Raw genomic sequence first — 16552 nt, forward strand, 5'->3', positions numbered from 1 at the left:
GACGAGGGCATGATGAAAGCGGCATTCAATGCGAGCAATCAAGGATACCCATTAAAGGATGCATTCATCCTGGATTCTGGCTCGACGACGCACATCTGCAACAACCTCTCAAGGCTCGAAGACGTACGCCCGCCTGCGATGGGAGATTACATTTGGGCTGGCAACTCAAGGGTTTGGATACAAGGATACGGAGCAGTCAAGGTGACGGCAGAGGGGGCTCAGGGCAAACAAATTCTACACCTAAGCAATGTTGCCTGGTGCCCAGACTTCCTCTGCAGCCTCGTATCATTCAGGCTGCTCCGAAGACAAGGTATATGGTGGGACAATCGAGGAGACCCGACAAGCCTACGACGATGGGATGGTTCAACCATTGCCACCTTATCGGAACACTATGGGCAATGGGTTATCGAGCCACCTACTACATCAACTTCAGCCTTTCATGTGCGTATGAATCGAGCCAAACGATCACCACAAAAGGCTACTGCCATACTATGGCACAAACGACTCGGACATCCCGGGCCATCCGCGATCGAGCACCTCGTGCAGCAATCTGAGGGGGTGAGGATCAAGGGCATCACCACCGTGGAGTGTGACGCCTGCGGCAGGTCAAAATCGAAACGACAAATACGCAGGACGCCTAGACTGAACGACGAAGGGCCAGGTGAAAGGGTAGCCATCGACTTCCATGAGTATGAGGACGGCAGTTTCACCAAGGAGAAGAGCCAAATGCTGATCACTTGCCGACGGTCCCGATACACATGGGACTTCTACTTCAAGGACAACAGACCGGCTCGCTCAATCATTCGCCTCCTAGGCCTCTTCGTCCAGTTCATGAAGAAACAATTCAACATCACAGTCAAAGTCATCGAGACTGACAACGAGATCGTTACCGTCAAACAAGAGGTCGAAAAATGGTGCACGTCCCTATCAATCAAACTCGAGCCCTCCGCTCCAGATACTCAAGCTCAAAACGGAGGAGCTGAGCGCTCAGGGGGTGTTATAAAAGAAAAGGCACGCGCAATTCGACTGGATGCAAACCTTCCATGGGAACTCTGGCCAGAAACTACCAGAGCGGCGGTATACCTATACAATCGAACGCCAAATTACCCAAACAATTGGAAGACACCATACGAAATATTCTATACACACGCAGCTGCCATGAACGGCATAGTCACCGGACCTCGAAAACCAAATCAAGCTCACCTAAAAGCATATGGGTGTAAGGCTTTCGCAATGACAGACGACACCCACAGAGGAAAGTCCAGGCTACAGAGACTAGATCCGAAGGCCTGGATTGGATACCTAGTGGGATACCAGTCGACGAACATTTACCGCATATGGATCCCATCTATGGCAAAGGTAATCAGCACTCGCGACGTAGTGTTTGACGAAGAAACAATCTTCAATGGCAAGACTGAGGACCTGATGGACAATCTCATGCACAACACCCTAGAGGAAATCGCAACGTGGGTGAGAACAGTCGAACTCCCAGGTACTCAGAGCCAACAAGCAGAAACCGAGACGTTCTACGAGGACGATACGACGCAGGAAGAGAGCCCGCGCACTCAGAAAACCAGATACCACCAAGGAAGGAAGGTGGTAGAGGCATATCTAACCCCGCCACCAACTCCTCCACCTGTGGCCTTGCTAGTTCAAGGAGAGGTGAACAACGAGGATATGACGAACATGTCCAACCAATCAACATCAATGACCAGTCCATGGGCAGCCGCATTCATGGCCGGCACCGAATCAGGACACATTGGTCAACACGAAGGAAAGTCAATCGACAAGGCTCAGGTGAAGAGACTACTATCCAAGGGAATCAAGCCCCATCGTAACCAGCTACCGCCACTCCCAACAGCATACTCAAAGCTGGAAGACCATCCACTATACGAAATGTTCAAGGAAGCAGAAAAGACACACCTTCGGAGTCACCAACAAATGAAGTCATGGACTGAGGTCCAAGCATCACCAGTCAAACGAGCAGGGCACCAGATCCTAGACTGTATGTGGGTATACACCTACAAACTCGACAAGCATCACCGCCTCATCAAATGCAAGGCAAGATTGGTAGTAAGGGGAGACCAACAACGCAACATCACCTCCCAAGACACATACGCAGCAACATTGGCAGGACGCTCATTCAGAATGCTTATGGCAATCGCCGCCAAATACGATCTTGAGCTGAAACAATACGACGTCACTAATGCTTTTGTGCATGCTGCAATCGACAGAGAAATATACATGAGGATGCCAAAAGGATATCAGAAGCCTGGCACTCTACTCAAAGTGCAAAAGGCACTCTACGGGCTCCGGATCTCACCATTACTGTGGCAGAAAGAATTCACCGCAACTCTTGCTTCGATAGGGTTTCAACAAATACCACAGGAGCCATGCTGCATGATCAAAGACGGAGTTATCATCTTCTTCTATGTGGACGACATCATCGTTGCGTACCGTTCAAAGCAAGAATCAGAGGCCATGAAGGCCATCAACTGGATCCAAGAAAAATACGCTTGTACGGGAGGAGACAACTTACAGTGGTTTCTCGGTGTAGAGGTTATGCGCAATCGCAAGCAGAAGACCATACAGCTATCTCAAGCTGCATACGTCGACAAAATCAGTCAACTCATCAACCACCAAAATGTAAGGCATGATACGCCAATGTCAGGCATCGAACTCCGACCACGAGAAGGACTCGCAGCACCAGCTGAAGTCAACAAGTACCAACGCAAGATTGGATCGCTTCTATTCGCTGCAGTCACAACAAGACCCGACATAGCCTTTGCAACATCACGACTTGCTCGCTTCCTAATCAATCCAAGTACAGAACACCAAGACGCTGCAGACCGTGTGCTCCTGTATCTCAAGAAAACAGAATCCCTAGCCCTCGAACTCGGTAGAGGCGATGGCCTCGAGGTAGCAAGTGACGCGTCGTTTGCAGACAACACACTGGACAGGAAAAGCTCGCAGGGATACGCAATCAAGCTGTTCGGAGGACTCATCGCCTGGAGAGCAAGCAAGCAAGATACTGTGACAACATCAACAACAGAAGCAGAGCTGCTTGCCCTATCACAAGTTGCTAAGGAGGCAATCTTAACGTCGCGGTTGTTAAAAGAGCTTCAGGTAAAGCTAAGCAATCCAATTATCACAATCAAGTGCGACAATACTCAGACGATCCGTCTAGTAAATGAAGACGTTGCCAAATTGCAAACAAAGCTTCGGCACGTTGACATACACAATCACTGGCTACGACAGGAGGTTACCCGAAAGGTGATCAAGGTAGAGTATGTGCCGTCTGACAACATGATCGCAGACGGGTTCACAAAGCCACTGCCAGCCAATAAATGGGCCAGGTTCCTTGATCAACTGGGACTCGTCGAGCGCGAAGAAGCCCCGCTCAGAGAGATTGAGCTCAAGGAGGTGCAAGAGCAACTGGAAGGCCTCATTATGTAGGATCGATCAACCAGTTTATGCAGCTTGCAATATGCCTTCCAAGCTGAGGGGGTGTGTCAGATAGCAGGCGTGTCGAGCCGAAAGTGCCGACACCGCTAGCTAATAACGGGTTAGCGTCTTAGCAGAACAAAACTCTCAGCGCGCACCTTAGAACAGAGACAAGAACAAATAAATCATAAACATCCATCACTTTTGTGCAATATCTTATCTGATCTGACAACTCTATACACATAGACTTAAGCGTTTAAGCTACTATTTCAGCTGCTGTTCTTTCTACAGCCTTTTCCTTAGCATTAACATCGCGCTGTGCCTACGCTGGCAAATGGGTTGGGTATACCCAGTCTTGGGTTGGGGTTGGGTTGGGGTCGCACAGACCATGGGTTAGGGTTGGGTTGGGGTCGCACAGACCATGGGTTAGGGCTGGGCTGGGGTCGCACAGACCAAGTGGTAGGGTTGGGCTTGGGTTGGGTTGGGTTGGGTTGGGGTTGGGTTATATTTTTTGGGTACTTTAACGGAACAACACTTAATTAAGATAATGTGTACACGTTGATGATATAGTAGATACATAAAACGAGATATATTAACACAGCTAATTATCACGGTAGCGCTGAGGACGCTGGCGCTTTCGAGGTGGCAATTGACGCTCCTCCTGGACCTCTTCCTCCGACTCTTCTTCTGTAGTCTGGTTCTCCTCATCTATATCGAAGGTATGCTCTAACGAGGCTGGAAGCTCAAAAAGATCATTAACCTCGTCAATTGGCTCTCCATCCTCCCCTAATTGAGCAACTAGGTAGTCTAGACCCTGTTCTTCCTCTTGAGATATTGTATCCTTAAGAACCATTATCTGCTGTATTGTCCGGGCAGATAGTCGGTGCCTCCGACTACCAATAACATCCTTAGCAACATTGAAAACTCTTTCAACCCCAACCTGAGCAATTGGTATTGCTAGTATATCCTTCGCCACTTGGGATAGTCTATTAGCAGATGTCTATGATAAACAGCTGTGATAACTTACCAGACTTTTTCTGGGTAAACCGCTTCTCTGAAAGTATATCCCACTCTTTCTCTAGCAGCTTAGCCTGTCTAGCACTATTTGCTAATTTATACTTAGGCTGTTGCAAAAGCGATTTCTTCAGTTGGTACTTCGCGGAGCGGTCGGCTGTTCTAACGCTTTCAAGTACCTTCTCCTCTTTATCGAAAAGAGCTTTGCGTTCACGTTGAGCAATAGCACGGGCGCTACCACTCAGAGAGCCAGTATAGGGGACGCTCAAATTGATAGGTCGGCCTTTTCGTGAACCCCCACTACCTCTTTGATCTAAGATACCGTCAATCTCGTCAGCTTCACACGCAAATCCCTGCTTATATTAGCATAAGCTGTGATAAATGGCTGTGATTATTACATCGGTAAGCTGCTCCCACTCATCTTGTTCGAACCCAGGCGGAGGTTCAAGTTTGATGGCTGGAACTAGGCCTTCAGGTACGTCGCCGACTTGCTCTTTCGCGACAGGCATGGCGGGGACTGTGATAATGCGCTGTTGTAAATGGGGTGTTTTCAATGTAGTAAAGAGAGTTATTAGGTGTTGGGAGTTACTGGGCGTCAGGGGCTGGAGAAATGGGTAGACAGCATTATGCTCACCTAGAAATGGTCCGTGCGCTGCTGCCTGCGCTAGCGCGAAAACGCGGAAATTACCCAAAATGATCAACACATCGATGATTCCTTCATTTTTGGGCTGTACGCATGCGCGAGCTCGGCGTTTATCACAGCAGTTTAACACGTTTGTATGATATGCTCGCTACTGATTTTGCAACAGAAATGGTTGTATGCGATCGTGAAACAGCAAATTACGTCATGCAGTCCGTGCGCTGCTGCCTTTACTAGTGCGGAAATCGGGAAATTGCCGTCGCCCAAACTTTCCAGCTACCTAACTCTTTCAGCCTACTACTTTCTTAATTGTCGACCACATTTATCACAGTAATTAATCACATACGTCGCCTACGTTCATCATCTACTCTACTACGCAATGGCAAGGACAAAACCACGGCCTAAGGTCACCGGTAAAGCCGGCCGGGGTGGTCCTGATGGCAAGACAGTTACTGGCGGCAAGCCGGCTCAGAAGGCCCTTGCTAGTAAGGCTAGACGTCAAGTAGCAGGAAAGTCTACGCGAAAGGCACCTGTAGCTGTTAAGAAGAAGCGCAAGTTTAAGGCCGGCAGTAGGTTATCACAGTCGTTTATCACAGCTATTTTCTAATTTAGCTTAGCTGTCGCATTACGGGAAATCAAGAGATACCAGAGAGGTTTTGAACTACTCTTGCGAAAACTCCCCTTTTCCCGCGTAGTGCGCGAATTTGCACAGGTGCACAAGGCCGATATCCGCTTTCAACGATCTGCAATCGAAGCTCTTCAGGAAGCTACAGAAGCTTTCTTAGTTGGTTATTTTGAGGGTATAGTCTATCTACCCTATACTATTTTTCATTTAATAACTTTTATAGACTGCAACATCAATGCTATTCACGCAAAGAGGGTTACTATTCAAGAGAAGGATTCTCAATTGGCTAGGCGCTACTTTGCGCGCGAGTTACTAGCTTTTCTCTAGATTATAAGATATATCTAGATACACGTGCTTAAATGCTAGCTGGCGAAGCCTCTGTATATTATAAATGAAACTAGTTAATGCTACACTGTGTTAATCTACTGTGATACTATATAAACTTTTCTTTTATTGAAATCTATATTATACATCTTGCAATTTTTTTACTATAACCCAACCCTAACCCATGGTCCGTGCGACCCCAACCCAACCCCAACCCAACCCTAAGCTTGGCGCTGACAAATGGGTTGGGGTTGGGTTGGGGTCGCAAAATTTCTAACCCAACCCCAACCACACCCCGACCCATTTGCCAGCGTAGCTGTGCCTAAAGAAGCTGTGAGGCCTATACAGCAACCATAATTGTATCTACATCTACAAAGCGTTAATTTAGGTTAACACGAACCTTCTTTCGTAGCTGTCAAGGCTTAAGAGCCTTAAGTTAACTATAGATTCTTCTATTCTCTGTTTCTAGCTGTGCTACGCGTATATTTGCTATAGCAAGTGCCTTGCTAACTTTCTTAATAAATTAATAAGTCTTTCGCCTAAGACTTTCGTCCTTATAAAGCTGCCGCTGCGCTACAAAAACCTCACGAGGTCTGTAAGGGGTAGAGAGATAACTCTAAGTAGATTGTGTAAGGGTCTCACATAGGTCAGGTATTTGAAACTGTGTTGAATTACAAAGTAATTGCAGTGCAGAGCTTGTAAGAAGCTCTGCGCGGAATATATCTAAGTGGGGGTGTGCATGGGCCACCAAACAGGTGGCTCGTGCGCGAACATCAAAACAACGCTAAGGCATCTGGCAGGTGGCCTGTGCGGGGCAACGGCCCAAAACCATCACACGTCCCCCCCGAAAAGCGCTCAAAGTTCCGACTGAGGCGCAAACTTATTTGAGTACTTGCTATCTAGTAGCTGGAGCAGGGCTATAGCGAGCTGTCCGTCGTCATCGTAGTCATGAAATGTGGCGTGTGGTCCTGGTCGGCCAGGGTTGCGGCTGTGAAAGTCCTGGACTGACTCTTTACAGCTGCGCAGGTTATGGTAGGGCTGCCATGGCTCTGACTGATCGTCGCCCACCCATTCCACCTTGTATTGCAGCAATCCACGCTCACCTGTGTGAGGGTCGACGAGATTGCGTCGTATGCGAGAGTCTAGGACTTGGGAGACCACGTATTCTGTGACTCCATCGTTGCCAAGGTGGACTTCGGGGGGAGCGGCATCGCCTGGACGAGGTTGTCCGGGTAAGGCGTCGTCCTCGTACGGTTGTAGGAGCCATGGGTGGAAGGCTGGGAAGATAGCTTTAAGCTGAGGAGGGAGGTCTAGTTCGTAGGCCATGTTGTCAATGACCCGAGTGATCTGGTATGGCCCTATATTCTTGTGGTCTAGTGACTTAACTGGTCTTTCGGTTTTAATGTGGCGGGCGTTCAGCATCACCCAGTCACCCACGTCGAACCGTGGTGCTGGGTATCGGTTCGCGTCTGCGAACTCTTTCATCTTGTCTTGAGCCCATAGGATTTGTTGTCGCAGGAAGGTGCGCGTTGTGTCAATGCGCTGGGCGAGGGCATCAGCGTTCCGTTGCTGTTGGGCGATAGTAGGGTGGTTGTTAAGGGGGCGCAGAAGGTGAGCGGGCTCCAGTCCAGATCGCGGTTGGCGTCCCTTTGTGGCGAGGAACGGAGATAACCCGGTAGCTGTGCTAATGGCCGAATTGGCTTCAAATTCTGCTAAAGGCAATAGCTGGGCCCAATCCGTCTGTAGGTAGTTAACGTACGCCCTTAGGTATTGTTTGAGATCGGCGTTTGCATTCTCGGTCTGACCGTCGGTTTCTGGGTGATGGGAGGTAGAGAGTTTAGGGTGCGTTCCCACCTGGGCACACAGGCGATTCCAGAAATGTGACGTGAATTGGCGGCCCCGATCTGATACAAGAGTCCTTGGGTATCCTTCCTCTTTCCAGATGTATTCCATAAACTTGTCAACGACTGTAGGCACCTCTAGGTTTTCCATTGCAATGAACTTCTTCATTTTTGATAGACGGTCAACCACGACCATGATGTGTTGGTAAGAGTGACCACACCAGGTTGACTTAGGCAGTGGGGTGATGAAGTCGATGGATATGTCATCCCAGTACTGAGTAGGGACAGGCAGCGGGTGAAGCAAACTATGTTTGGCGGTGCGGTTAACCTTAGAGCGTTTACAGGTTAGACAGTTGTTGGTAAAGCGCGCAATTGTGTTCGTCATGCCCTGCCAGTAGTACCACTGGCTTACTTGTTGGTACGTCGTCGTGCGACCTCCGTGGCCGCCCGGTAGGCTATTGTGGATGTGTGCGATAATCCTCGTACGGAGTTTCTCACTGAAGGGGACGACAAGACGCCCGTTGCCAATAAATAGCTTGCCGTCGTTGCTGGCTTCTAGGTCGGCTAGTTCCATCCGAATGCCTTCCGCTATGAGGTAATGTGGGATACGGCGGTCATTAGAAGCGAGGGCTGTCTTTACATCGCGTAGGCGTGGGTCGCTAAGGCAGAGTTCTAAGAGGACATCGTCGAGGGGGCGATCGTCGGCTCCTTCGATGTCGTCATATGGGTCATGGGTGCCCTTTAGGGAGAAGCGGGCTAACCCTACCAACATTGTAGAGGTGGACAGTGAAGCGCCTTCGCCGCTCTCTTGCATCAGTGTAAGGACGGAGCCTAGGTCGCAAGGATTGTCGCCCAGGCATACTCCGGCGAGGCGTACAGCGGCATAGCTGCCGCCCCATCGGTTGGAACCTAGGATAGTCTGGCATTGGTGCTGGACCCGGTCGTCCGTGACTGAGTCTGGCAAGTCTCCTGTCCGGCGGGTAAGGCTGTCGGGTTTAGTACCCTGTTTACCAGGGCGGTATTGTATGCGAAAGTCGAATTCCTCTAGGAACTCAGCCCAGCGGGCTTGTCGACGATTGAGATTGCGTTTAGAGCGGAAGTATTCGAGCCCGCGATGGTCTGTTAGCACTTCTACCGCCTCAGGAACTCCTGCGAGTTCTGGCCTCCATTCCTCGAAGGCGCGGACTATAGCGAGGAGCTCCTTGTCGTATATCTCGTAATTACACTCTGTGGGCGACATCTTCTTTGAGAGATAGGCGACCGGCCGGACTGATCCGTCTGGCTGGACCTGGGAGAGCACTGCTGCGTACACATAGTCAGACGCGTCAGTTTCTACGATAGTCTTTAGGTCGGGGTCAAAGTGGGCGAGCACCACGTCGCTACAGAAGGCGACTTTCAGTGCGAGGAAGGAGCGCTCAGCTTCTTTAGTCATCTTGAATAGCTTAGGGTCGCCCTTAGTGAGATGCGTTAAAGGTTTTGCGATATCCGAGAAACCGCGTATAAATCGGCGGTAGAAGTTAGCAAAACCTAAAAAGGCTTGTACATCTTTTAGAGATTGCGGAAGCTTCCAGTCCTGAATGGCGCTGACTTTGTCTGGGTCCATTTTAATACCGTCGGCGGTGATGATAAGCCCGAGGAATTTAACCTCTGTCGTTATGAAGTCGGATTTAAGAATGTCCATAGGCAATCCGGCGTCTGCGAGCCGAGAGACTACCTGTACTAGGTGCTTCTCGTGTTGATCAAGAGTCTCACTAAAGATAATTACATCGTCTAAGTAAGCCATGCAGAACTCATCGAGATATTCGTGTAGGACGTCGTTAATGTATGCTTGGAAGGTTCCTGGGCTATTGCACATGCCGAAGGGCATAACAGTGTATTGGTACAGTCCGTAGGGCGTGATGAAGGCGGAGAGGTGTTTATGTTCTTCTTTGATGCGTATCTTATTGAATGCGGCGATCACATCTACCTTGGAGAAGTATCGCGATTTTGAGAGCTTAGCAAGCATGTCCCGGATTAGTGGTGGGGCATTTCGGTTCTTGACAGTGTGGGCGTTCAGACCGCGATAGTCGACGCATATGCGGATGCCTCCACCTGGCTTGCGCACAACAAGAAGGGGTGCGGCCCAGGCGGAAGTGCTGCGTTCGACGTGTCCTTTCTTGATCATGTCGTCCACATAGAGTTTCACCGCTCGGGCTTCATCTCGGGACATTGGGCGTAGACGCTGGAATGACGGCTTAGGCGGCTGGCCAGTATCGTCGAGCTTAAGTTCGATTTTGTGGTCAAGGTTACCCCGGAGCTCTGGGAGCTCGTCCGCTTCTTTAGGGTCAAAACCTTGGTACAAGGGATGAAGGACCTTAGGTAATCGCTTGAGGATTTCTTGTCTCGTCATGTGCGGACGTTCCATCTTGTCGCGGAACTTCTCGTAATCCTCTGGGAGCACTTTGGCTCCTGCAGCACGTAGGTGCTGAGTGTCCTCCCATTCCTTGTCGGATAGCTCGGCGATGCGGCCGATTTCATCGTAAGAGGTGATACAAATGTCCTGGTCGTGACAGACGGCTGCCGCGGCTACGCGGCTAGAGATGAAAGCTACATCAATTGGTGGGGGTGCTTTGGGGTGACGAGCAACCTTCCGGCAAGGGTCAGGGACCTGGGGGAGAGGTTGCTTGTGGTGCCGGCTGCTCTGAGTGTGACAGGGTCGGTGGTCGTGGATACAGTTAATTAGACAGTGCTCCGAGTCAAAACTTAGAGACATGTCTTTCCAGTTAACTCGGGGTTCATGGGTTTGGAACCAGGGCGTTCCTAGGATCATTTGGACACCAGAGAGTTTGGTGACATAGGCTAGGACATCTTCGGTGTGGGTGCCAAATGTGACAGTTACCCGGGCCATATGGGTAACGCCTGCCACTAGAGAGCCATCAGCGAGTTCTAGAGTAGCAGGCTGGGAGAGAGAGATAAGGTCGTATTTATGTGCGCGGGCATGAGAAGAATCAATGAAGAGAGAAGCACAACCAGTGTCACCCATGATTTCGACGTGTTGAGGAGAGGAGCGATGAGAAGAAATGATTCCTTTAAAGACTAATTGCTGGCCTACTAGAGGCTGATACTTATCACCGCGTATAGCGGCGGCAGCAATGGCCGAGACGGTGATCCGGGATCCAGTCTGGCTCTGTTGTTTTAGAGCCTTGACACGGTTCGCAATTGCCTGGAGTGTTGGATCCGGGTCGGACTCATCGTCAGAGCTGACTTCTACGGTAGGGGAAAGGGCTAGGGTCAAAGAATCGTCGACAAAGCGGTTAGGATGTAACTCCTCTTCTTCTTCGCTGTCTTCGACAGAAGGGGCAGGGGGAATTAGGGGATGTGCTGGTGGTTGTACTGGGGGTGGCTTCTCATGCCGGGGAGGTCCCTGGGGGCGACTGTCGCCAGGGACTAAGCATTTTCCGAAGGTTGGGGAGAGGTGGAGGTGACGCTAGCTGCGGCGCCCTTGACCTTAGGGCGGGCTGGCTCTCCGACGGGTACGCCATTGTTAGCAATAGCCTTCTCAAGAGCGTCCTGAACTTCGGGGTACGAGTCAAAAGAGGCGACCGGCTCCTTAGAGCAGTAACCTCCTGTAGCCTTAAAGGTGTGATTCTTCTTAAGACAGTTGAAACAACGATTTAAGTGACGGAGGACCTTGACCTGGATGTCAGAGCGGCCACGGGGGCCAGATCCCGAGCTGGATCCACCGTTCCGGGGTCCGTTAGAGGGAGTGGACTTATTGCCGCCTGCTCCGCCGCCCCCGCCACCTTCTAAACTCTGATTTCCTCTACGGTTGCCAGTTGTAGTGGCTCGTTGTGGGTTGGACTGTTCGAGGAGACGAAGGGTTTGACAGAAGTCAAGGTAGGTGAGGCTAGACTCTAAGACTTTCATGGCGGTCATGTCGCGCCACCATACAGGCAGCCGGTTGCGCATGAACTGGATCTTGAGGGTGTCGGGCCAACGAAGGGCCGAGGTGCCGACGTTAAAGCGGGCGATGTACTCACCCATAGACTCTGTGGGCTTCATAGTGGAATTCAAGCTCTCATACCAGGACTGAGCTTCGATGCTAGTGTTCAGCGACTTATAGACAGAGTCAAGGATAGACCAAGCCTCGTTACTGTGCGCGAACTCAGCTCCAGGTTCGAGGTACCCATGCTGGAGGCATCCGAAAGCCTTGTCCTTGGTCTTCTGGCGGATGTAGCTAAGCTTCTTGGTTTCTGAGGCGAACTCGTAGGGATAATCAGCAAACCAATCGGTGACGTCCATCTTCCACTTAAGATAGTCGGCGGAAGTGGTGCCATTACCGGAGAATGCCTCAGGTTCAGGTTTCTTTGGGCGGGGGTGGCGACGGTGATCGTACTCTTCGTCATCGGAGTATCGATTTTTCGTAGACTGAGTGCCGCGCTGACCTTGGCGAGAGAGGGCTGGTAGAGGACTGTTGGCATCGTCGCCTTCAGAGTCCGATGAGTCTGGGGGGAAGGGCCTGTGTGGCCGCGCCTGGCTGACCTAGAAACCTTGGCTGTAGCCTGTTTTAGCTTAGCCTGGAGTTTCTTCATATTCTCTAATGTGGCTCGGTGGGCGTCGTGCTCCTGTCGGTATTTGTCCTTGTAGGCCGATTTGCGGGCGGCGAGGTTCTCTGCCTGGTTCTGGGCCTGCTGGTAGTCTTCGTGAGCGCTTCCGCGCGCGTCGCGGAGCTCCTCGGTTAGGCGTGCAACTGTAGCGACGGAAGACTGAAGTTGGTCCTGGCAGTTCTTAAGGACAGCCTGTGTGTCAGCGACGTCGCCCTTGTAACCCTCAAGGATATCTTGGGTTTCTTGATCCTTGCTGTGGAGGTTTTCGATGACCTTGTCTCTTGCGAGAAGCTGTTCGCCTAACTGATCGCTGTGTTTGCGCTCGTTGCCGAGGTCTCTCCACATATCGCGGATTTGATCATATAGTCTGTTCAACGCCTTAGACTGGTCATTATTCGTATGTCCGATAGGCGTAGTGTGGAGAGAATCTTTGCGTTGGGGGTTGCCTTGCGCATCGTTCTCCCAGAGGTCGAAGGTGGTCACGTTATCCTCGCGAGGAATGACGTAGGACGTAGAGGGCTGTCGCTCGAATTGCGCACGCTCGTAGGCGTGTTCAACTAGGGGTTCTAAGGACGCGGCGGGTCCAGGTGAGAGCCACGCTTCAGAAAAATAATCAGTGTCGACTTCGGCCTGAGACTGGCGCGAGTAGCGGCGTTGCTCGCTCATTAATGGGTAGCGTATGCCCAATGGGCTGCTCAAGTCGGCGCGATGGTCTATGAAGGCCACGCCCTTCTTGCGCGTAGTGATTGTGGTCGGAAGCTCGTCGTCAGAGTCGTCGGAAATGTCCAGTGGCTGCTGTACACTATCGGTGTGGCCGAGGGAGGGGTAGCGTCCTGGAATGCGTACGTCCCTGTCGAAGAGGTTGTTCTTGCCGTGTGCTCGGGGGAGGCCGCTGGCGCGACGCTCTAGGGTTTCTTTGGTCTGGGAGGTGGGCGCCGTCGCACGCGAAGGCTGTTCGGGGCTGAGTTCTCGTGGCTCTCGTCCATACGGGAGCGGTTCATGGTTGCGGCCGTCTCTCGCATGAAACGAGGGACGCCGAGGGCAGGATTTCGGTGTTCTGTAGTGCTGGGGCGAGTATCGCGCGATGTCTCCTCAGTGAGGAGTTCCACGATCTCGGGGTGAGGGGAGTCACGAGCCCCCAGAGGGTTCATGACTTGTTCGACGGGGCGCTTCTCGTGAGGCGCACCGTTGGGCCAGTGTTCGGTGACTGCAATTACGTGTAAGGGTCTCACATAGGTCAGGTATTTGAAACTGTGTTGAATTACAAAGTAATTGCAGTGCAGAGCTTGTAAGAAGCTCTGCGCGGAATATATCTAAGTGGGGGTGTGCATGGGCCACCAAACAGGTGGCTCGTGCGCGAACATCAAAACAACGCTAAGGCATCTGGCAGGTGGCCTGTGCGGGGCAACGGCCCAAAACCATCACAGATTGAGGTTGATCCTAACGCGGTGGAGTGATAGGCCGTTAAGTTACTTAAGATGAATTGACTACCTAGTTAATATTAAATAGGCAGATACCTGCAGTAGCCTATCCTGCCTAGATAACTCTCTTAGTAATAGCGCGCTCTCTTGCGTGATAATAAGCTATAATAAAGCGCTCTTTCTTTACTAGTGCGGCGTCGTTAAGGTACGACAGAGCCTAAATTTGCTGGCGGTAAAATCTCTTTACAACCGAGAAAACCGAGAGATCTAGAGGCTGTAAGATATAAGAAGCGTGCGCAGGTAGAAATAGAAGATAGACTTCATTCTGTTTACAAGTCTATAGAAAATCTAGACTTATATAGCTACTATAGCTATTAAGGATTGGCATCCTCTAACGATCATCTAGTAGAGCTGTCTTGGGTAGAAACACCCGCTCTAACCACTCAACTCCTATCGCATTTAATGTCTAGCTATTCTTTAACGTTGTGTAAAGCTACTTAGGAATTATTGCTAGGAACTAAGTGCTTTGTAGGCTCTTCCCTTTAAAAATAACTAAACAGCGAAGTTTCTTGCCCGTAGCTAATACGCACTCGATTACCGACGCCCACTCGCGGTTCTCTAGAGACTAATGGTAAGCCTCCTTCTTCTGACTAGATGCGAGTACTCTGGTGTTGGCACATACACCTAAGGCCTTCCTAGTCTTATCCATATTCTATATATCCTCAGCTCTCATACCTAGCCTCGTACGAGTCCTCTCAAAGAGCTCAAGGAACGCGCGTATCTGTACTAGTGTCGCTCCCTCAGCTCGAGCAGCTTTAATCTTTCGGCCTACAACAGATGCGACGCGTGGGTTGCGCTTGAGGAAGGCAGCCATCCAATGCTTGCCTACGGGTCTGTGGTCTCCATTCATCCGGAGGATTCGGTTCGCCATTTCTCGTGCGCGTGCGTGGGAGGGAGGAAAAGCTCGTGCGTCTTCTTCGAGTATCCATTGTACGAGGAAGTCCTCCTGCTCTAGAGTCAATCGCTGCTGGTATACGTGGCTGGCTTGGTTGCTTTGTCTGTTGTGTATGTGTGTTGAGATTGTGGATTGCGGGATGTTGTACGCCTTTGCTGCCGCCCTCTAACTTAGGAAAACACCAGCATCGATATCGCTGATAGCTGCTTGTATAGCTGCTTCACGGTCGCCCATTTTGATTGAGTGTGTAGAGAGACAACACGTGTTTTGTGTGGGAGTGCTGGGATTTGTGAGTGATCAATATCCCCGGGTGATCAACATCCCGGTCAGCTACCGGTAGCTTAGACGTCGTCCGGGCCCAGACACAGCTGTCCTTCGGCCCCGGGTACAGCTGTCATCCGTCCCGGAAACTCCGGAATCTAAGTAAGTACATACCACTGCTACCTGCTGATTTATCCATCGCATGAGCCGCCACAGTTAGTTTAGCGCTCAGTTGCGTCAGGCTCCCTTGAAAAAATTCGCAGGCATATGACTGTCGCGGGATGGTAACTTCTTCTCAAGTGCGTAATTTACTACACGCCAAGCCTGCTCTCGTGTGCTCACATCTCCTCACACCTATTAATGGATGATTGTTACTGTTTCGCTAGAAATATTGCCAGGCCACCCCAGAACACGCGGACGCCGATCATACGTGCAACAGAGAAGAGAAAAGCAGATTCCATCAGGGGGGCGTGAGCGCGCGGACTCGATATAGACAATGTGAATAAGGAATACTGCAAAAGGAGGACACCATTATCCTTTGTGGTAGAAAGAGGACACGTGATGGTCGAGACACGACTCGCGAACCGTGGAGTCGGCCCATACTCAAAAGACGACTCTAAGAATGTTGTTATCAGACTTAGCAAGAAGCAAGCACAGTACCGTCGTTAAACTCTTACTCGCAAAGAAAGCAGTCAATCTACCGAAAAATAACGGAGAATGGACTTCATAGCCAGCAGATGAGATTCTTTCTACGTCGACAACGCGAACATCCACCTGTAACTTTCTGTCATTCTATACGAGCTGCTCCCGCCTTAGACGGCAGAGCGTCTGCTATGCTGCTACATGGTGACAGCACACGCTTCATGCCCATTCTTTCTGCAAAGCTGTTCGAGAATTGATTAAAGAACTATTTCAAGTTACTACAGATGGGCGACTCTATGAGGTCTAGTCCCAAGCGACAGGGCTACTCCGTTCTTTGCCATGGGCGCAAAGTATTCGCATCTCGCCGGGGAGGTAAAAGTGGAAAAGCTCGGTAGAGCTCTCGTCAAAGTCATATGATCGATGGTTTTCCAGTGTAGTACGCCAAGGTGTAAGTGTTATGGTGTACTCATTGCCTGCTTTGACTTGAACCTGCTCGAGTTGGGCGGACGAAGTGCTTGAGCCGGCATTGGAGGATTGCAGCGATATAACTCGCTTCGATGTATCGCCCGTCGCAATGAACTGCGCGACCGTTATTGGACGAATAAGGGTAGGGCAACACTGGCTGATCGGCGAGTCATCCGCAGATTATAATTGAGTCTTACCGGCATTCGTTCACTCTTCAGTCGCCAAGCAGGAAGCATGTCGCGGCGAAGGCTTACAGCGGCCTAGCAGAGAGTGGCTGACGCCAGCACAAAACGTTAAACAACACCTCGATCACAAAGCCGCCGAGGAGATCGCG

The 16552-nt window shown here is 50.7% G+C and overlaps 4 protein-coding genes across 4 annotated transcripts; 2 read left to right on the forward strand and 2 right to left on the reverse strand.

The window, feature by feature from the left end:
• Window positions 1-12: 12 nt before the first annotated feature.
• On the forward strand, window positions 13-3456 carry PtrM4_074430 (uncharacterized protein; the record flags this gene model as incomplete). The annotated part of the gene is made up of 1 exon (XM_066106138.1): window positions 13-3456. The coding sequence occupies one exon, from the start codon at window positions 13-15 to the stop codon at window positions 3454-3456; it is 3444 nt and encodes a 1147-aa protein (XP_065963076.1).
• Window positions 3457-4045: 589 nt separating this feature from the next.
• PtrM4_074440 (Dimer-Tnp-hAT domain containing protein) lies at window positions 4046-4967 on the reverse strand (the record flags this gene model as incomplete). Its single annotated transcript, XM_066106139.1, has 3 exons — window positions 4046-4419; window positions 4472-4811; window positions 4857-4967. 3 exons carry the CDS (start codon window positions 4965-4967, stop codon window positions 4046-4048), a joined length of 825 nt encoding a protein of 274 aa, XP_065963077.1.
• Window positions 4968-5477: 510 nt separating this feature from the next.
• Window positions 5478-6050, forward strand: PtrM4_074450 (HHT1, Histones H3 and H4; the record flags this gene model as incomplete). The annotated part of the gene is made up of 3 exons (XM_066106140.1): window positions 5478-5667; window positions 5716-5898; window positions 5947-6050. The coding sequence occupies 3 exons, from the start codon at window positions 5478-5480 to the stop codon at window positions 6048-6050; spliced, it is 477 nt and encodes a 158-aa protein (XP_065963078.1).
• An 852-nt stretch (window positions 6051-6902) lies between these two features.
• On the reverse strand, window positions 6903-15084 carry PtrM4_074460 (HTH-Tnp-Tc5 multi-domain protein; the record flags this gene model as incomplete). Its single annotated transcript, XM_066106141.1, has 6 exons — window positions 6903-11291; window positions 11354-12386; window positions 12410-13395; window positions 13419-13681; window positions 14643-14906; window positions 15021-15084. 6 exons carry the CDS (start codon window positions 15082-15084, stop codon window positions 6903-6905), a joined length of 6999 nt encoding a protein of 2332 aa, XP_065963079.1.
• Window positions 15085-16552: the final 1468 nt, after the last annotated feature.

This window comes from Pyrenophora tritici-repentis, chromosome 3, assembly GCF_003171515.1.
Source record: "Pyrenophora tritici-repentis strain M4 chromosome 3, whole genome shotgun sequence".
Classification (NCBI taxonomy): domain Eukaryota; kingdom Fungi; phylum Ascomycota; class Dothideomycetes; order Pleosporales; family Pleosporaceae; genus Pyrenophora; species Pyrenophora tritici-repentis.